Here is a 21,808-nt window from a genome sequence, read left to right as displayed (position 1 = left end):
GGAGTTGTAGGACCTTTTTTCTGTCTAAATGTGCATAGGATTGCACCCAAAAGTAACTTAACCACCCCACTACTGCACTCTAAATAATGTGGAATGAAGAATCTCCAGAGGCCTGGGCACTATCACTAGTAGATTAGCCTTGAGCAGGGGGTTGGACTCGATGGTCTTGTAGGCCCCTTCCTTCCTACTATTCTATGATTCTATTATTCTATGACTTGCTTTTTTCACCTGTAAGCAGGTCCTGAGGAAGTGGTTAAATCCTAAATCGTAAGTAGCAGCTTTGTTTTGCCAAGACATTTACAAAGCAAAGACAGGAGATTTTGGCACCCCGGAGGTTGCCCAAATTTCCTCTATGGTCAGGCCAGCCCTTGTGTGAGTATGAGCACAGTGTATGTGAGAGAAATCTGGGTGATTGAGTTTGTGTGTGTGTGTATGTCTGCAAGAGAACCCAGTATAAGCAACATTTCAAGCTTATTAACTTAATGTATGCTTTTCATTCACATTTCTAATAAACTGGCAGTAGAGCTATTATATTAAATAACTCATTGGAGACATGATAACTGCTACTCATTAAAGTGTAAAACCACCACATGCTCATTAAAAGATGGAACCACCATACTTACTGCAAATGCTTTGACTCTCATCTGAGTTATCTGCACAGTCATTCACAAAATCACAAAGATTATCCTTTGGGAGACAGTATTTATTGGCACAGGTAAATTCTTCAGACGTACAATTTTTGTCTGGGATCAGCAAAGGGGAGCAGTCCTCAAAAGAGATATCATCCACTGCCACATCTCCCACATAACTGATGCCCCGATTTGTCCTGAAAAGAACCTGTGCAATGTGAAAATTAATAATATAAGTGGCTGTGTTCTGATATGAACAGGCATCTCTAATAATATAGACAAAGTTGTGGTTCATATGGTAATGGTGGAAATGCCTCATGCGAAGCACAAAGAGGAGAGGGGCTGAGGCTCAGTGGTAGAAGACCTGTTTTGTGTACTTCTCGTTTGTATGCAGGAGGTCCCATGTTCAATCCCTGGCATCTCCAGGTAGGGTGGGAAAAATTCCTGCCTTAAACCCCAGGAAAGCCACTGCCAGTCAGTGTCGACAATACTGGGCTAGAAAGACTGATGGTATGACTCAGTAGAAAGCAACTTCCTATGTTGCTATAAGAAAACTGAAATCTGGTGGACAACTCCAATAAACAAAGAAATTATGGGTTGGATCCAGATTTTGCCTCCTTCGAACAGAAGAATTCCTTCTGACCATGGAAGACTTCTGATCCAGTGGAGAAATTCCACTGGACAAAGGAGTAGGAGACAATTTTCTTTTATTTCCCCCTCTTCCTAGAGCCCCCTAGCCCACCCCCATTTTCTGTAGAAGCTTGGGGGGACCTCTGGACCAGTGTGGGAGGTGGAATTGGGGGGTTCAGGGGAAAGGGAAAATGGGGGAAATTGCCCCACACACTTCTACTGGTGGGAATGTTCTGAGCTACCCCACCTATTTTATTTTTTTTCTAAATAACCAAATTTCCTACTGGGAGCTGGGATCACTTCAAATCAAAGTTAGGGCCTCTGGCTGCTCCCATCTTCTTTTCCCACGGATGCCTCTGGGCCACATGTGAGCTCAGAGACAGTCATGGAAAAAGAAGATGACAGGTGGGCACAAGTCAATGCTTTCATCTGTAGTGCACCCATCTTGTGATGGTGCCCAGGACAGCTTCTCAAATCGCCAAATGTGCCCACGGGCCCAAAAATGTTGCCTACCCCTGTCTTACGGCCAGACATTCATGAACTGAGAAAATTTGTCAAGTACAAAATCACAGTTATTCTGCCGCGCAAAACAAACAAACCAACAAAGAACAGAAAGGTGAAAGAACCTGGCATGCAAGATTTTTGTGACTAAGGAGATGAAGGAGTTCTGAAAATCAGTCACCAAAGTACCCCTTTTTAATAAGATGGGGATACTGCTCCCGGTGGTAAGGCCGTGACACCATAAAGCAACAATGAAGCAGTCAGTTCCAGTAAGAGATTTCACAGAGAGCATCATTTTCTGTCTCCATTCCGTATTACTATGTGCCATTAACAAATAATCTCCAGTCTCCAGCAGCGACATCATTTTGATTTTATTGCTTCAGGGTGCAACAGTGTCTTAAGCATTATGAAGTGTGCAACAAGAATTTTAAATAGCATGAATATGTTTAAGTGAGGTTGTAGGAAAACTAAATTAGACACACCTGAAAATAAGACTGGATGCCTAAAAATACTTCAGCTCTGTTCCACTGGGGACCCTGGGGACCACTCTGAGCCCAGAGTTCAGAAGTCATGTTTCCCACTTTGCTGAGCACCTAGAAAAGAAATGTTTCCAGTGAAAGTATACTTTTTTTAATTAACAGCTTATGTTTTGCAGATCACAACACAAACAGTAAACTGACTTCTTCAAATTAGCTCCTTGTTTCATTGCCACATCAAAGGAAATCATTATAACAATTTCATGCAAGCAATCCTGCAATTCTCTGAGCAGGGGGTATGTTCACAGTCAGGCTTTCCCACAATCTGAAATAATAACCTCTTAATTCACACCAGCTTTTTTTTTTTTTAACATATCCAGTTCGTATGTAGTGCTAGCAGCTTCCTCCTGGTGAGATCCCACTCTTCTGTAGAATGTGTCTGAACACCAGAACCACATGGGCAAAGCCAATCATATTGGTCTTTCTGAACCAGTCACTGTAGTCTTGGTTAGAACTGGCCTTTCACACTTGGCTCCAGTATTCGGATACACCCCACAATGACAAGGAATTTCACTATGGGGAAGTGACACCCCTAGCACTAGTGGCATGTGTGAATGGGGTCTCAGTCAGAGACTGAAATGAGTTTAAAGTGTCTCCTCTGAAGTTCTCCGACTCTCTTTATTTCTTTCTCTTTCATCCTGTGATAAGTGCTCACTGAAAAGAAGTAGAGTTGTTATCACTGGTGGGTAGAGTTCCTTAGGAAAACATAGAGAGATTGCTATATACTAGGTTCAGAGGCAGTATGCTACTGAATACAGGCTACTGGGAGTATCAGTGGGAAAAGGAATATTGCCTCCCTGCCCTGTTTGTAGACATCTGTTGGCCACTATGGGAAACAGGATCTAGACTAGATGGACCTTTGGTCTGATCCAGCAGGACGCTTGAGTATGTGCTTATGTATGGCTGATGATAATCTATATGGGGCATGGCTGAAATTCTCTGCAATTTCTTATTTAATTTTAATTTTAATTAAATGTATTGCATTTATACCCCACCTTTTTTCCTCTTGCAAGGAACCCAAGGCGGCTTACATTATCATCCTCCTCTCCATTTTATCCTCACAACAACAACCCTGTGAGGTGGGTTGGGCTGAGAGTCTGTGACTGGCCCAAAGTCACTCAGTGAGCTTCCATGGCCGAGTGGGGACTAGAACCCTATTATTGATAGGGATAGGTGTGTAATGAAGGGAGAGGATAGCAACCCTGGTATAAGCAAGCCTTGATAATTTCCCCTTCAACTGGTCTGAATAACTAGTGATGACACTGGCCAAGAAGTCATATTGGTTTATGCCAACGAAATAAGTAAAACCATCCTAATCTCCAGAACATTAAAAAAATGGTATAACTCCATTCAGTTTTCAAAACTAAATTTAATTTAGCAGTACATTAAACATCCAGTTGTTTGCATAAAAAAACTTTTTTTCCAATCTAATTCCGGAGTTCTTGTTTCGTTTGAGCTGCAGAAGGTGCAGGAAGGGTTCTCCTAGCTTCTTGCCTCAGTAAATATTCATGGAATTATGACAGGTCCTTCCCAGGAGCCAACTATCCTAAACATGCTTCACTGAACCTAAAGTGTCTGAACTGAGCCAAACTGACAACACTGGGAGATGTATGGTGATGTATGTCAAATCATGTTTCTAGACAGCTCTGACAGAACTATACATCACCAGCTCCCAGAAATGCTTTTCCTTTCCAGGATTTATCACCAGCCATAATGTTATGCAATCTCAACTCTAGGACAGTCTAGGTGTTTTTTCCTTTTTATGGAAGATGGGGCACTGGGATATCATCTCCCAGTTGCATATAACATGGCACAATAAAATAACCATTCTCTTTGCATGGAGGAGTTTTCATACTATGACAGAGGAGTCTGGTATATTAACAGACACAATGAGAGAAGAAATATAAAAGTTGTCTTGAAGTGTTCAAGAGTGGGAATGCATCACACCCAATGCAGCATATTAACTGTCTCAAATATAAGATAGCAACAAGCTGATATCTTCATGGTGAGACAGGGTAATTGCTCCTGTGGTATCCTTGGCAAAACTGCTCTGAATTAAAGGCGCAGTCCTATGCATATATAGACATAAAAAAGTCTTACAACTCCCAGCATGCCCCAGCCAGCCATGCTGGGAGTTGTAGGACATTTTTCTTCTAAGCATGCATAGGATTGAGCCTTAAAACATTTTGCAAGCCCTCTTTTTTTTGCCTGAAAACAGTACTCTGTGGCCTGGATTGAACTATCATATGCACAAGCCCTTTGCTCATGCACAGAGCCTCTTTGCTCTTCTCTTTGCACGAGCCACAAATGAACCAGAAAGCCTGTAATTAAGCATAGTTTCCTATTTCATTCAAACTAGGAAATTACGGTTACCAGGACTAGAACAAACCAGGATCTAAAATTTCAAGTTGTGGTTTAATATCCCGGCTTGCTTCAAAGCTGGTAACCACAGTTTCCTGGTTCAGATGAAACAGGAAACTATGGTTACTTAGATATTTCCTGCTATAAGCATGGTTCCTGCGAAGGAAGGAAAGAAGGTGCTCGATGCATGAGCAAAAGGCTTGTGAGGAAAAAGCCAAGCTATGATCGTCCAGAGGTGACCAATGTTATAGTATGAATCACCCCAAGGAAGCTGCAGCTGAGGCAGGGTACATTATGTTGAGTTTTTCTGAAACATGCCAAAAGATCTCTCTCTTATCCAGTTTTCTTCCAGTGACATTAGACATCTCATGATGCATCTTAATTTATTTTAATCAGCAATCTAAAGTATTTTTTTATGAAAGTACTTCAGTTTACATCGATTTGACATAAACCCAGGCATTTCAGCTTAATCAGGTTTTGGATTACAGCTGCAAGCTTTTACTGTAAAACTTATTTTCCTTCTAGGTCATGAAACAAATATGCAAAAACCTCTTCAATATTTCAACACTATTATGTGTACATTATTTCTGCTTAAATTTCCCTTCTTTGAAAAACTAAATAATCTCTCTGTCACAGCACCATGTAACACAAGTTTAGTTATTTGCCATTATTCCAAGGAATATTAATAGTCACAGATTTGTGAAAATGCAGTATACATAAAATAAAACATTCTTACTGCTTGCATTATATACATGAGGAGTGAACAACAACTATCTCACCCATTTTATGGATGTAACATAAGAGACACTCCCTGCACAGATTGTAATATTTAGGGGAAAACCAAAATATTTTTATTTACCATATCTGGTTGGTAGTTTATTGCTATTTCTCATATAGCACATTATGTTCACATCACACAGTCAAAAGGATGATTATTGCAGTTATTATCCTATATTCATATGTATACAGAAGTAAATCCCACAGTGTTCAATGGAGCTTGTTCCTTAACTTTTGGATTTCTTTTTTTAGAATATAAAGTAGAGTTCAAAGTTGCCTCACTGTGGGTAAATAAAGGGTTCTTGGCCCCTTTCAACAGTAGAGTTCTGTACAACATGTGTGCTGCCCAAGATGAATGTTCCCATCTGTAAATCCAAGGCAGAACTAAGTCGGAAATACACTCATACCTGTATCACCACCTATGTGAAGTTCCTGGTCCCATGGAAGCCTACACACATAGGCTTCTCTTTTACAGACATCAATGCTCAGTCCATGGATGTGGGGGGTGAGGGAGCCACACAGCTTTGGAAGCAGGGCTAGTGGTGTGGCCCTGCAGACCCTTCAATGAGTGAAGCTCCCTTCGAGTGAGTAATGAATGAAGGGGCTACTGTGTTGTGTGAATGGTCTAGGGTCAGATGCTCCACAACTCGAAGCTCATTGCAATGCATGTGTTTATGGACATTGACATCCAATCTACAGGTCTGGTTCCCAATTCAATAAGGGTACCCACATGCAGACGATGCTTTCAGAAATGTATTTCCTTTGCTGGATTGGGGAAGTTGTCCTTTCCATAGGAAGAAAAAGCTGACAACCTGGTTTTGTGGTGCTGCTGCCTCATCTGTTGTGCCACAGTGAGAAGCTACAAACGAAACGTTACATCAGCAACCTACTCTAGGTGTGTGGGGCAGCAGAGTCCTTCCCCAACTTCATTATGTTTTGTGGGATCAAAATTGCATCAGGAGCACCAAGTGCTATCAGTGGCATATCTTTATTTATTATTTTCAGAGATTTATACGGTTAGTCTTTCTGAGTTAGTGAGAAGTGCTTCCACTCATGTAAGGCAGGGCACCTTATTTCTGGTGATCATTCATATCTCCTGTATCCCCTGCGCCATATCCCATAGCGTTCCAGTGGCTCTTCCAATCCTCAGGAGCTGCTTTTCATGGGATGTAGGAGTGGAAGTGGGTATGGGGAATCAGCGAAAGTAAGTGCCCTGCCCTATACCAGCGGAAGTGCTTTCCACTAGCACCAAGCCACCACTGGATACAACTTTCCCTTTCCTAAAGAATCAAGGATAGATAAAAATAGATTAATATACATTTATTATCCCATTAAGCACAATTAAAATAAAAAAGACAGATATTTATAATCTCCAACTCAGTTCCAGATTAACTTCAATCTGCAGAAGCAAGGCCATATGGAAAGGTTTTATGTAGCATTCATAAAATGCTCAGCGCTGGATTTGAAAGACTATCCGAGAGAAAAGAGTTACACTGTCACTCAGCAACCATTGAGCTCACTTTCCCATGTGGATTTTCAGTCACAGTGTGGATCATGGATAATAGATGCTCTCTAGTAACTATGATTATAGTACTGTTAGCTGATGGGCCATAAGAGAGGAAGCAGTCCACTATATTGTGCCGAAATCAATATTACCAGTCCGCTCTTCACTGAAATTATATTGCAGGGAGTGAATATTCTTACAAAAGTTCTATGAATTGTATTTTCAGTACCTTCAAAGAACCCACTGTTGCACCATTCATATAGTTCCAAAACACCAGCCTGCACTTGGGTCCAGTTAGAGAAATTACTGGGGTAATAATGTCAGCAGTATGTCCAAATTCTCCATTAGAACTGTCAGCATAGAGGTACCAGCCTCCTTTAGTAGCCCTGTGAAGAGAGAAATTAGCAAGTGGAATGAATTAAGTTACTGGTTAAAAAAAAAAAAATGAACAGGGCTAAGCAATGGTCAGATCTGTAAATAAAAAAAATCCATCTCTAAAATTAAAGGATGCTTTAACTAATCTTTTTAAAAAACGTAACTATTGAAAAGGTAGTGATTTCTCTTTTCACAGATGAACACACCTAGACAGCAAAAATAAAAGGGAGGGGGGAGACATAATGAACCTATAAAGCCTTACATGGCTCAGGACCACAGTACCTGAGGGAGCACCGCTCACAACCTGAACCTACCTGGAAGCTATGATCAACATCAGAGGACTTCCTCCAAGTGCCTCCTCCAAGGGAGGCTCAGAAGGTGGCAACAAGAGAAAGGCCCTTCTCAGTGGTGGCTCCCCAGTTATGGAATACTGTCCCCACTGAGGCCTGCCTGGTGCCAACACTGTCATGTTTTTGGCCCCAGGTTAAGACTGTTCCCTACTCCCAGGCATTTGGTGCCATATGCACATGATGGGGCATTTATGTCAGCTGTTTCTATCAGGTCCAGTATTTTATTGTAAATGTTTTAGCAGTTTGAATTATTTTAAATTTTGTATGTTTTATTATTATGATTTGATATTATGCTTTTATTATCTCGTATTGTGATGTGTATTTTTTCTGAACTACCCAATAGCTTTGGCTATTGGTAGGCACAGAAATGAAATACATAATCAATAGTAATAATGATGTGGAACTTGTGATTTTCAAGGGGCTCTTAAATGAAGCCACAGAAACATAACATAGAATCATAGAACCATAGGGCTGGAAGGGGCCTACAAGTCCATCGAGTCCAACCCCCTGCTCAGTGCAGGAAGCTTGATTCCTAGGCGGTCTCCCATCCAAGAACTAACCAGGGCTGACCCTGCTTAGCTTCCGAGAACAGATGAGCTATCATTTGACACCTCAGTTCCCTTTACAGCCACTGATGCAATGATTCACATACTGACCGGCACCACTGAGCATCTTGTGTGGTGCAAGAGAAACCACACATTGCATTGAGTTATCATTTGGCTGTTTTTTCCTGTTCTCCACCGTTAGGATTTTTGTACCCCTACAAACCTCAGGTTTCCCCTGAGTCTGCTGATGCTGTCCTCCTGTACATTGGTGGTACAAATCTGACTAGATTTGCACAAGGTGGGGGAAATCGAATCTGTATGAGGAGTGATATATTTGTCTAGAACAAACAGTTCTAATTGTGATGTAACAATGGATGCTCATGTTGGAGATTCAGGTTAAACCTTATTCAAAGATGAAGCTCAACAGGTAGCCTTGGACAAGTCTTTCAGCCTAACCCCTCTCCTAGATTCCAGGTCAGATAAAAGACGGCAGAATTGTGAAGTGTTTTAGCAAATACTAAACTAGCCTGGTATTACTGAATCAGTTTTCAGTATGACACTTCTAGTAAAGTTCTAGTAAAGCCAATACTTCGTGTCTCCTACATAGGTATATGCCCAGCCCCTTCTTCCTTAGTTTAGTTTTGATCCATAAACGTACTTTAGAAAAGTCTCACACCCAGATTTCCTTGATGTTTCATGAGCTATCACAGAACAAGTAAACAATTTGTAAGAAGCAGACTTTGAAACAGAAATATTTAACTGAATGGTGTAGCAGATTTGAAATCATAGATCAAATTTGGGTAAAAAAAAAGCCTCTAGGGTTTTTTTGGGGTGAGGATTTGTTAAAACAGCTTAGCAGCCCAGCATATATAGAATACATTCCCAAAATGAAATGCTCTATAGATGAATGTAGTCAGCTCTCTGTCATTTTTACTGACATTCTTATGTGATAATTGGAGTACCTGTGGTACATATGATTCATAATGGGTAAAATAGAGCCATATCAACATTCGTCAGCATTGGGATGGATCTAGTCAACCATAGAGTCAAGGACAGAAATCAGGTATTTCATAAAGGAAGCATTAATCATGAGAGTTAATAAACTGTCAGCCATAAAATATTATACATGTACTTCCCAATCTTTATTGAAAAGGAAGTGTAATATCAGCTTACAGTTACAGTTTCTTCCCCCTGCAAATGTTGACGATTACTCCAGAAAAGATGACAATTTTTTAAATTTATTTATTTATTTATTTATTTAATTGCCCACCTGGCTGGTCACCCAGCCACTCTGGGCGTTGTACAACAACAAAACAGTTAAAACAATAAAATTCTACATTAAAAACATTATAAAAAATACCCTAACCCACCCCAAATGCCTGCCTGAACAACCACGTTTTTAATGCCCGGTGGAAGCTCATTAAAGAGGGGGCATGGCGGAGTTCCCTAGGGAGGGAGTTCCACAGAGTGGGGGCCACCACAGAGAAGGCCCTGTCCCTCGTCCTCACCAGCCTAGCTGTCCTGGCTGATGGGACAGAGAGAAGGCCATCCGAGGCTGATCTTGTTAAGCGGCCTGTCTGGTGTTGCTGGAGGTGCTCCTTAAGATAGGCTGGGCCGGAACCATATAGGGTTTTAAAGGTCAAAACCAACACCTTGAATTTGGCCCGGAAAACAACTGGTAACCAGTGCAACCCCTTCAGCACTGGAGTGATGTGATCTTGCCAGTGGCTGCTTGTAATCAGGCGAGCCGCCGCATTCTGCACCAGCTGCAGCTTCCGAACCATCTTCAAGGGTAACCCCATGTAGAGCACATTACAGTAGTCTAAACGAGAGGAGACCAGGGCATGTACTACCGATGGGAGCAGATGGTTGGGAAGGTATGGGCACAGCCGCCGTATCAGATGGAGTTGCTACAGCTCTGTCTGGCACACAGCTGACACCTGAGCTTCCATGGACAGCTGGGAGTCTAAAATGACCCCCAGGCTGCGGACCTGGTCTTTCAAGGGTAGCTGTACCCCATTCAACACCAGGTCATCATCCCCCAAACTCCTCTTGTCTCCCACCAAAAGTACCTTGGTCTTGTCAGGGTTCAGCTTCAGCTTATTCCTCCCCAGCCAGCCACTCACCGTCTCCAGACATTTGGACAGGGATTCTACGGCCAATCTTGGTGAAGATTTGAACGAGTTGTAGAGCTGTGTGTCATCTGCATATTGATGACACCGGCGCACCGCACCCCAAACCTCCTGATGATAGCCCCCAGCGGCTTCACATAGATGTTAAATAGCATCGTGGCCACAAGTGAGTGGCCACGGGTCCGAAACCTCCTCTCCCAGTGCTACCCTCTGGTACCTGCCAGAGAGGAAGGACCGACTGGAATCCCAATACTCGTTTGCCTGGAAATGCCCCATTGAGTAGACACATACAGAATTGTATGATTAATGGCAAGATTATAAAAATGAGTTAAGTGCAATTCTATGCATGTTTACATGGAAGTAAGTATGTCTTGGATTTCAGTCTTAACAGGCATCTTGATTCTATCAGATTACATCCAGTTTAAGCCAGGTCGGTGGTCCATTGAGAAACTATAGAGTTCTGTACTACTGCAGTCAAAGCTTGGGGGAAATGGGCTGAGGTGAAAGGTGGGACGGGGTAGCAGAAGAGACTCGCTTCTGTGTGCTTCCTCCCTTTTGACAACAGAGATAAACTGAAGGAAGAGGCACAGATAGAAACAGATAGAGAGGCATTCCCAAATCTTTCTCAGAGCTCCAGTAGCTCTTTCATCCAGAAGGTTGTTTTATGCTTCTCCAGGGTCTTCCCCATGGATGTGGAGATATGAAGGAGATATGGGTGAAGATGCTGCATCTCTATACTGGCCTCAATGTGTCAAAAGCACCCTCTACTTTTTCAGGACTAGAAGGCAGAAAATGTCAAACATTACAAAACATGGACACTATGTTAGCAATTCAATATGTTAACGAAGTAATACACAGATACAGTGGTCCATATATGTAGAGTAGATATGAGCACAAAATTCAACATTTTGAATTTTTGGCTCAATTTGGAGGATGGGTATGCCAAAAGGGATGTCTGAACCTGGAAAAGAGACCTTTGTGAACAGTTTTGGGGCATGTGAACTTGGCTAGGCAGGGGCTACCATGCCCCAGCCCAAAGAACCGCAACCCCTGGAATAAGGCCAAGTCTTGTAGCTTTATTCCAATGGTATACTGGAGGAGAATAATTCTGGCCAATAGCTGCTGATCACCATGAGGGGATCTGCTGCCACAGGCAGTGGCAAAAGTTTAGAAAGAAACTGCTGTCCAGGATGAACCCCTTTAACCAATTGGCAAAGTGTTCCCCTGAAAAAAATCAGCAAATGACCCCACCCCACCTTTTCCTCACTCATTAATGTGGCACTGAATGGGGGAATTTCATTCCTAATATCAGGTCAGAAGAAAGCCAAATGAAATAATAATGGTAAAGACCTTGGGTTGGGTCCAGATTTAGGAGCATGCAACTAAGCTGGTGGAAGTGGAATTCCCTGTCCCCTCTTTCCCACAGCAGTCTCTCCAGCTCCCTGAAAATGCTACTCAGAGGGTTAGGGGACCCTCCTGAATGGGATCAGCTATGGAATAGGGGATCTCCAAAAGGTGGGAGCACCTTCCATGAGTGGAGACCTTCCATCAACAGCATCAAGAGAAGGCAGATCCTGGATCCAACACATTCTTAACAATGATTTTCATTGGTCTGCTTATCAGTCCGAAAAAGAAGCTCCCATCACCAGTATACTGAGAAATCTTTTTATCTAGTCCAGTGGGCATATATCACAAACCTATATATGCATATATACCATGTGATCCTGCCTGAATCATCAAAGGTCCTCATCTTAATCCCCACCCCACCCCACCTTCTGAAGTTAGGCCAGTTGATAACCAAAAAGGGGAACTTTTCAGTTGTGGCACCCCCATTTTGAATGCCCTTCCCATTTTGCTTGCTACCAAATTTGTTTGCTTGTTTTTTGGTGCCAGGAAAGGATCTTTTATGCACCCAAGCCTTTCAGTATGTCATCTATCCAATTTTAATCTGCTGATCTCTTGCTGGGTTTTTTTCTTTTTCTGGCTGTATTGTTTTAAATCATTTTTACACTCTGCTGTGTTAATTTAGGTGGTGTTAATCGGACATTGTGTGAGCCCCCTGGAAGCTTGATAAGCTGAAGGATGGCATAAAATGTGTTAACTAAAAAAAAAAAAAAACATATATCCATATATTGGTCAATGTGTTCAGCTTCAAGTATTCATTCAGCTCATGAGTATATAAACTTGATACTATAAGTTCAACAACTGTGGGAAATGATGCGTTTTACACATCAATGTCTAGTTTTGGTTTGGTTTTAAATGGTGGGGTTTGCAGGCCTTACTGCTGTTTTGCCCTTGGAACATTTCCTCCTGAATAGCTATGAGGGTGTTAAGTGTATTCTCCTTTCTCTCATGACAGTAATGCTTATGAGAGAAGACACAGAAATACAATACTGTGTGATTTCTTTACTTTGTCTCCAGTGTTCTCTCATAGAGTGTTTTAATGCCTCAGTGATTCTGTGAAAGAATGCTAGAAACTGCACTATTTTGACCTTGCTTTGTTGAACAGTTTGTTTTCCTGTTTATTTCCATAATTCTTTCCTTACTTCAGCAAAGTGGGAAGTCAAAATTCTGAACATCTAAAGTTTTGTAGTCTATATTTTAAGTACTATATTCTCTCTCATGCAACAGCATTTTCAGAAAGAACAAACCCTTAAAAAATGAGAAACAATTTTTGTTCTATGAATGCTCAAAATTAACCCACAATTCTATTCAATACTTCCGTATGTAGCAATTGAGAAGTAAGTAAATGCAGATGTAGATTATAGTTCTACATATTCAGCAAAACCAATATAATCTGTCAAGAAGGAATTGTTTTTAGAAGTTATTGTGTTACAGCTTGTAAATATAAAAACCAACTGTGACGCATCCTTTGCGGCAATGGTTTCTCTGAAGTGCCCGAGAGATTTTCCACATTATCGGTTTATTGGACAATAAATGCACTTTTGTTTCTCATTTGTTGTGCATAATCCACGTGGCGTCTCTCAAGATAGTGATTCTGTTTGGAAGATAACAGATTTCTTGCTTTGGAAAATATGGTGCTTTCCCACCAGATGGCTGTTGCAATGTGCTTGTACAAGTGTCATGTGGGTACCTTAAAGAACCTCATCTGGCTATCACTGTAACCCTAGTGAATTGTGGCTTACTCACACATACCCATGGTAAGATCCCAAGAATCTTGGAAGGGAACATCTCAATCCACCTAGCACAGACAAATCAGGTCTGCCCACAAACCGGTAGACTGCTTAATGGGTTAGCTGGTTGATTTGTCTGAATCGCTTAGTAATACATAATTAACAATGGGTTTAAGTTAGAAAGGCTTGTGCAGAGTCCATCCAAATCTCTAGCTCAAGCAAGCTACCATCATTCTTGGGCAAACAATGTTACTAGCACAGCTGCTGACATGGGGGTGGGGGCAGTACAACCCCCCCCCCCACTGCCAATTGTTTGTGAAATCCATACATACATGACTACTCAAAAATGTGAGAAATGCACTCATATGCAGCGTCCATGCAGTGAAAAACACACATGTAAGACTGTTACACCTAGCAATCCACAAACACACTTCATGCTTTTTCCTACACAAAAGTGTTTTCCATGAAGGGTGGTGAACTGAACATTTAAGCTTCAGTACCTTCTTTACTTGAAAAGCAGTCTTATTTCACTAGAATTTATGCTGCTGGCATATCAACAGTTGGAATGAAGCTTCAATCAGCACCTAAACAGCTGGAGCATAATCCAGTGGAGCAGTCCCACACGCGCAAGGTGGGCTCTCTTAATTGATTATAGAAGAGGGGAAATGCCAGGTGTTCCATCTGCCACAGGCAGTAAGAAGAGCCTTATATACCCATAAGACTCTGGGTTGTGTCAGACACCCGGACCCTGGCTTTCTTTGCAGTCAAACTGTCAAGTCATATTTCCAGTCAATTACTTTTATTATGCAAGCTACAAGCAAACACGCATTGCCACAGGCTACAGACAGTATCCTTATGCATCCATTAGACACAAGCTTTTCTAAGAGACTTTGCATAATACAAGATCACACAGACTTCAGGTAATCATTTGGGTTAAGGCACTATGAAAGAGAGTTGCTACGAAACTGCCACTGGCTACTACAGGCTTCCCCTCTCAATGTGAGTGGGCTACTAGGTCCCCCCCTCAAAGTGGGTCTTTCCAGGGGGTCACCCCCCTGGCTGCTAGAATCTTGGAACATGTTGTGACTCTATGCTGGCCCTCCCTTTTCAGCTGACATCTGACCCTGTGTATTCCTACCCCCTCCTCCTCATCTTTAGGAGGCTGCATTCCCACAGATTCAGAGGCCTTGACCTGGCTGTCCAAAATATTAGGCTGCAGCTGGGCTTCCCCCTCTCTGGCACTGTTATTCTCACTGGCCTCCAGCAACCTTGGCGGGTTGAGAATGCCTTCTGCCTCCGCCTCCCCATCTGACTCAGAATCCATTCTTCTTGGGCACATCTGCAGAGGCACTGGGCTCAATCCTTACATTTGAGACCTAAATAAAGTTGCATGACTGGTCCTACATATAAGACAAGGCCAACATGTGTGTCTAAGCTGAAGCATTTTGTTGACTTGAGTCTCTGATGATTACATATAAAAAGTGGGGCCTGCAACAAAATGTTGTAGTATGGAGTACGACTGTAGATGTTTTGACTTCAGGTCCCAGAAGCCCTGCCAGCATGGCCAATGGTCAGGAATGCTGGGAGTTGAAGTCCAAAATATCTGGAGATCTACTTTCAGCCCACCCCTTTTCTAGGATACTGAATTCTATCCCTGCCCCCATGGTTTTCCATTCCCCCCATCCAAAGCTTGGGGTTCTCCCAAGCCTTCTGATACCTCCCTCTTGTGCGTGAATGGTGCTGCTGTAGCTACATAAGGACTGGAACTCAGAGAATTTAGTTCGCTATTAGTATATAAGAAAAGACCAAATAAGTTGTCCCCAGTTGGCTAGCTATCTGTGCCATTAAAAATGTGTTTTTATGTGGCATTTTTTGCTTTTACGTTTCTTCTGTATAAGTATGAAAGCTTTGGGAGAAATGACTATGCAGGTAGATTTCCCAAAATTATGTTGGAGTATTTATTTTAAAGTCTAATTGCTGCAATTCAAATTAAAAATTTAACACTTACCCTGAAAAGTAATGATCTAGACTCCTGACCACAGTTTACTTTCAATTTCTTTTCTAATTAACTGATAAGTTTTCTATCAAAAAACAAAGAATAGCTAAGATATCAGCAGAGGAAAGCCTACAGTAGTCTAATCTTTCAGCAGTGTTTCTTGGTGCTTAATCAAAATCATGTACTTGAGGTGCCAGTTACTGTTGATGTATTCTAATAGAAGAACAGTGTTGGGAATAAATGAATATATATGTGTGTGTGTGTGTGTGTGTGTGCGTGCGCGTGTGTGTGCACACACTGCTGTTAATTTGAAGAGACAGCTTTTATATTGGGACTAAAAGAGAGACATGCAAACCTAGTAAAATGTTAGGAGTCATTCATATTGCCTTCTTTTATAGTCTAAATTCTGGATTTTTTTTTTTCCTTCTTCGCAAGTTTGGGTTCCAGCCCAAAAGCCTTTGTGCAATGCAATGGCTCTTCCATATTCAGGCTTCCCTCTTGCCTATTTACTTCAGTGTGGGATGTCTCCTAACTATTTAAACCTCTAAGGATGCAATCCTATGCATGTTTAGACAGAAAAATGTCATGCAACTCCCTGGCTGGTAAATGCTAGGAGCTGTAGGACCTTTTCTGTCTAAACATGCATAGGATTGCGCTCTAAATGGCCTGGGACCTGAATAGCATAAGAATCACGTCCTCCCATATGAGCCTATCCAAGTGCTGAGATCAACACTGAACAGCCTCTCCATTTCCCACTGCTGTCAGAGGTGTGGCAGCTAAGCACATGAGAGAGGGCATTTTTCCATTGTGGTGCTGAGGATGAACATCCTAACAAGCTCCTTGGGCTTATGCCAGCTGATCTGAAATGTTGGTTTTGTACTGTGTGCTTTTGTTCTTAATGCATGATATTAGTTTTGCTGCAATTTGTATGTTGTATTATTGCTATTTTGATGGTTTGATTTCAAGGTTGTTTCAAGTTTGACATTTTTTGATCCTGCTGTAAACCACTTTGAGTATCCTTGAATTGATAAGTGTGTTATAAATTATTGGAAACAAACAAAACAAGCAAAACAAACAAACAGACCCCAACCATGTTGAGAGAGTGAGACTTGCCCAAAGCCAACCACTGGACTTCATGGCTGAGTAGAGATTTGGATGTGGTTTTCCATGCTGCAGATATTGTTAAGAAGCTGTGCTCCAAATCTATTACTCAATTAAAGAGGCATGAACAAAAACTGAACTGGGATTTTAGGAAAGGTAAATGGAAGTATCTATCATAAAGGAAATTCACCGGAAGACCATAGTACATTGAGGAGATAGGGTGGCATGCGTGCCACAACTGGTCTTTTATGCCTGAATCTCCTGGAGAACCTTAACAACCAGGCCCCCGTAAAGGGCTTGAACCATCCTCTTGGCTTGATACTTTGTTTTTCAAGGTCAGGTGCCTGCTTGGGATGGTACAACTTTGGAATGCAGGAGTATCTCTAAATTAATGAGGCTGGCCATTGTCCACTCTCTTTAGCTTATGTTTAGGGTGGTACAAGAATGATACATATCAGAAGAACTGAGAATATGACCATCACAACAGGTGTGATTAATTAGGGTGCTGCTCAAAACTGCACGTAGCAAAAGGAGATCTCAGGTATAAAGCTCCCCAAAGTTTTGCCCGAGCTGAACTTCGACACAGACTTGAATGACGGAGGTGCTATGTGCTGGCTGCTGACTAGGGTCTTTCCATTGTCATTCACCTGGAGTTCCCGACAGCTGAATGGGGAAGTAAGCTTATCTTGCTTAGTATCTTAAGTTTCTCTGTATCATTTTGCCTGCTACTTAATTTCATCTTTTGACTTCTATCCAGTTGTGTGTTTATTGCCTCTGAATCCTCTTAAGAACCTTTAGTGTCTTGACAAAACACCCACTTTCACCTCCTTTCCACATTGTGCATGATATAAAAATTATCAGGCTTGTTGAAAACAACACTGGCAGAAAGAATTCTGAGTAGGGCATGAAAACTGATTGTATGTCTTTCATTACATTTTGCAAGTTTCAGATGATCATGTTCAATAGAGCTTGAGGTACAGGCTCACACACATACACACCTTTCTACAGTAGGAATGAGAGAACGAGTGATGTTCCAGCTCACCAGGATTCTCCAAACATTAGAGAATGTTTGCCTCTCTCTTATGCCTGACTCCTATTTACAGTTGCAGTTGCTGTTCGCTCTGCGCGAACAGGAAAATTGCGCAAATTGAGCGGTGAACAAACATGACATTTACGCACATTTTCCCCCAATTTGTGCAAATTTCCTAAGTTGCACACTTTTCCTCCATAGACTAAAATGGGGCTTATTCAGTCTACAGGGGGAATTTGAACAAATTAGGAAGCTGGAGCAAATCGAATGTGAAAAGTTGTGCAAATTGAATGCAAGCCCATGTCCAGCAATTTGTGAACCTTTTCGGTAGACATGTGCTTGCAAGTTGCAAACAGGGCATGCTGCATGTTTTGTAAGCAAAAACAAAATTCTCATATATCCCCATTCTGTAGTAAAACAGATTCACGTACACACATGTAAATATATTGAGAGGGACAGAGAGAGCATGTGCACACCGGCTTTCAAATAAATAACATTTTGAGAAACGATCTGTGCAGTGTAAAAAACATTACATAAAAGCCATTTTCTCTGCACAAATTCAAATACTATATTATACGGAATACTCTTGAGCATTGTTTATGATCTCTGCTTCCCAAAGTGTCATTTGAATGCACTGCCATTAATTTCACGCCACCTCAGTGAGATGTCTATCTAAAAAATATGCATACACTTGTCAGCACATTCCATCCCAAAGCAGCCAACATAAACACATTCCAGTGAAAAATATTTATCCTTTTATTCCACCCACTCACCCATGCTGAAAAGCTAAATTGCAGATGTACTCCCAACAGTATATAAAATTGCTTTTAAATTTTAAAAATGCTCAGATCTATGATTTTCAGTCTATGATTTCAGAGTCTCAGTTTTTCGCTTTTTATAGACATCACATAATTGTTGCCCACATATGAACTTAATTTCTTAGGGACACTTCCTTACCGAAGGCATGATCTATCCACCTGCAAGAGCAACTGTACATGGAAGAGCACGGTCTTGCATAAGGCACTGGGCTCAACATCCCTGCCTCTCTTCAGCAGGACTTCAGCCAGGCATGTGACCACACAGCCCCTGCATGACTCATAATGGAGACCTATGCATGTCTTCTATATATACATCCAAGGCATCTCTTTCACCCCTGTGGCAGATATGCGTTTATTCTTTGCTGGTCTGAAGTGGGACATTTTTCCATGTTGCTGTTCTAGGTTGAATGTATTTCATGAGTGTTTTATATTTTACAGTGTTTCTATGATATGGATCAAATAATATATTAGTTTGGTAACCTGCTTTGTGGGGACTATTTGTCTAGAAAGTGGGAAATAAATACGCAAATGCAAAACAGAAAAAGGAGAGAGGGATGAGGAGCGTTCGGGAGGGAGGCAGTAAAACTGTAGAAAACTGGGCAGTTGGAGAGAAGAGAAAAAGAGGTGAGGGGTGAAAACTCATGAGATGGGGGTGAAGTGCTGTTGGAATCCTGCAGAGTAGATCTAGTGAGGTAGGAGATATGATCAGGGGTTTGAAGTGGCAGTGGAGACTGGAGGCAGAACAGTACAGCCCAAGAGACAAAGGACAGAATGCTTGTGAGGAGCAGAGGGTCCAGCAGCCTGCAATGCGGGGAGTCAAGCATGGGAGCATGACCTCGTCGTGGCACCCAGGCAACACCGTGGCACCATATAGGACTTCATCAACAAACAAAACTGCAGTGTCAGCACATTAAATAAGAAAAGAATACGGCACTGTAAATGTATCCTATCTTGAAGGGAACCTATTTCTTTCCTTATTCATTAGAAAAAGTTGTTTGAATGTGTCTGTCTTGGTTTCAGACACATTTTCCGCACTACAATTGGACTGCGGTTTTCCAGTTGTCACTCCCCCAAGTCAATATTGAAGGTGTATATTGCGACTGGCCAGTGCATTGGAGCACACTGTCACACCCATCTGGCCAAGGAACAAAGAAAGGGGCTCAACTGAGCTTTGGATAAACTGATCAGGGCTTGAGCCACATGACAATTGCACCAGTCCTCACTAGTACTAGTTCAAAAGGAAGATTCGGGAATTGGAAAGTTCAGTTTGAGTAGCACAATCCACAGGAAGAAAAGCTGTGCAATACTCCCTCATAATAAGGAACCTCTTGTTTCTGGTTTAGCGCTGGAATGAGCTGAATTAACTCCGCAGGAACTAGAGTGTTTTCAGAACAGAGTAATTATAATTTAAATCAGCAATAACAGCATTAATTGTAAAAGGACCACATGTCAGAAGAAAACTGCTAGGTTAACCTGAGAATGCAATCATATCATCTTAGCTAAAAAAAAACATTTTTGGACTCTACGTGGAATGGCTTTTCGGCAGATAAACAAAGAGCGCTTTAGCTCATTCTGAGCATGTTTAGGCATTTTTCAGTTAATGGTCATGGTCCAAAAAGCGACATGGACATTTGGGGAAGACCAGGCACACAGCTAGAGCTTTGGTTTGTCATTTTACCTCCGACTACCACAAAGGCAAGCCACTTTCTGTTTTCAAAGCATGTTATATCTTTGGCAGTAGAAACTGCTGTGCCCCCCACCCCACCCCCAAAGGACAAACAGAACGCCAACTGTGTGACTAGTTGTCTTTTTAGAGTGCGTGTCACATCTCTGATCCCAGCCAACACATTTGATTTGTTTTAAGCAGATTTCAATTTGATGCTGGGTGTGCAAATTTATAAACTACTGTTACCTCCTCTGAGAACTTTTGTGACTGAGGTGGTCTAGAAATGTGAGTAAATATACATCAACAACCTTACATAAACATACTTTTTATCAAGAAAGGATACTGGGACAAGCCTGATGGCAGCCACAGTAAACATATTACAGTTATATCACTGAGCCAAGACTGAATGGTAACTAATATGATCCCTGTTTCTTTCATGTGTCTTTGATTTTACTCATTTTAACTCACTTAATTTCCTTTGATAATTCAAAAGGACTCAAATTTCTCACCACCTGATTAAAATCAGCATGGCAAAACACAGGGCACTGGAGACTGAGAGTTCCATAGTTTTACTGTAACACAATACTTACCGAATACTAGCTAAAATGTCTCTACTGGAGCTGCTGTTCTTTGTGTATGTGTGTGCGTGTTTTTAAGTTTGGCTGCTTCTGACAAAGAGCTGAAATTAATTCGCAATTCTTCTGTGGCTCATCCAAAACAGAGCACATCTCATTAACATTCCATCATAAATCCTCTGAGCTTGAGAGGAAAAGGAAACAATGGGATAGAATCTCACTCTCAAGTAATAAAGATGGAAGCAGACATTCCAGCACAGCATCTAATCACAGCTGGCATGATTTATTTATAGCTTTGCAACTCTTCTGTGACTTGGCACAATGTGAAATTGTGGTTTCACTTGGCAAATGCTTTACTAGTTTCAATTCCTTCCCCTTCGTAAGGGTAGAAGATTATACGACACCTATGCTGCTTTTGACCATCGTGCTGAATCATATCCAGACCTAACAGTTAGCAACTATGCCACCAGTGACATTTGGCTAATATCTTAACAGAGTCTATCTGACAAAATACTCCAGTCACTTGGGAAACTACAACATAAGATGCCTGCTTTGATATCACATTCTGAAGCCATATGAAGGTTCTTAGAATTTCTGCTGGAAGTAATACACTTGAGATTGCCTCTGGTAATTGGGCTATCCACACAAATTGATTGTAAATGATCACATTAACATAGTTCAGTTCTCAGGATCTCATATTTATATACAAGCAAGCATATGTAATTTTTACTGCACGTAAAAAGATGTGCAATTTAAATCTTTTTATTTCTCAGTATATCACATGCAAATCACATGAATCTTTGTACTGGGAGATTATGATTCATATAAGAAACCCATCATGAATCAACCACCACATCTTTTTCTTCAACAGGAAGGGCAGGCCCCTTGTCGAGTCCTGGAAGAAGGAAATATTCATGGACCACTGTTCCCCTCATATTCCAAACTGATCCCCCTCATCCCTTCAATATGCCCATTTCCCAAAGTGCTTTTACCCCAACCCCTTCAGAAGGCTAGCCAGTGAAGACAATTTCAAGACACACATCCATTCTCCACCCCGCTCCACTTGATAACCTTATAAAGAAGTGGGGTGGGGGGAGGTTCACAGGGCAGCTATTGATGCATTATCAAAAAAGAGAGAAGGAACATAA

The 21,808-nt window shown here is 41.6% G+C and overlaps 1 protein-coding gene across 1 annotated transcript in view; it reads right to left on the bottom strand.

Moving 5' to 3' along the window:
• MALRD1 (MAM and LDL receptor class A domain containing 1) overlaps positions 1-21,808 on the bottom strand; it is a 439,175-nt gene that overhangs the window by 272,537 nt on the left and 144,830 nt on the right. The window contains exons 23-25 of the mRNA XM_084860474.1: positions 7,168-7,324; positions 2,243-2,353; positions 624-837 (exon numbers count right to left, since the gene is read on the bottom strand). Of these exons, the coding sequence (XP_084716600.1) occupies positions 624-837; positions 2,243-2,353; positions 7,168-7,324 (482 nt within the window). The remainder of the gene's footprint in view (positions 1-623; positions 838-2,242; positions 2,354-7,167; positions 7,325-21,808) is intronic.

This window comes from Heloderma suspectum, chromosome 5 (assembly GCF_057233095.1).
Source record: "Heloderma suspectum isolate Gila_16-S chromosome 5, 16-S_ref, whole genome shotgun sequence".
In the NCBI taxonomy this organism is placed as follows: Eukaryota; Metazoa; Chordata; class Lepidosauria; order Squamata; family Helodermatidae; genus Heloderma; species Heloderma suspectum.
Note: the sequence above shows the minus strand (reverse complement) of the source record. Positions and strands in the feature narration are given on the sequence as shown.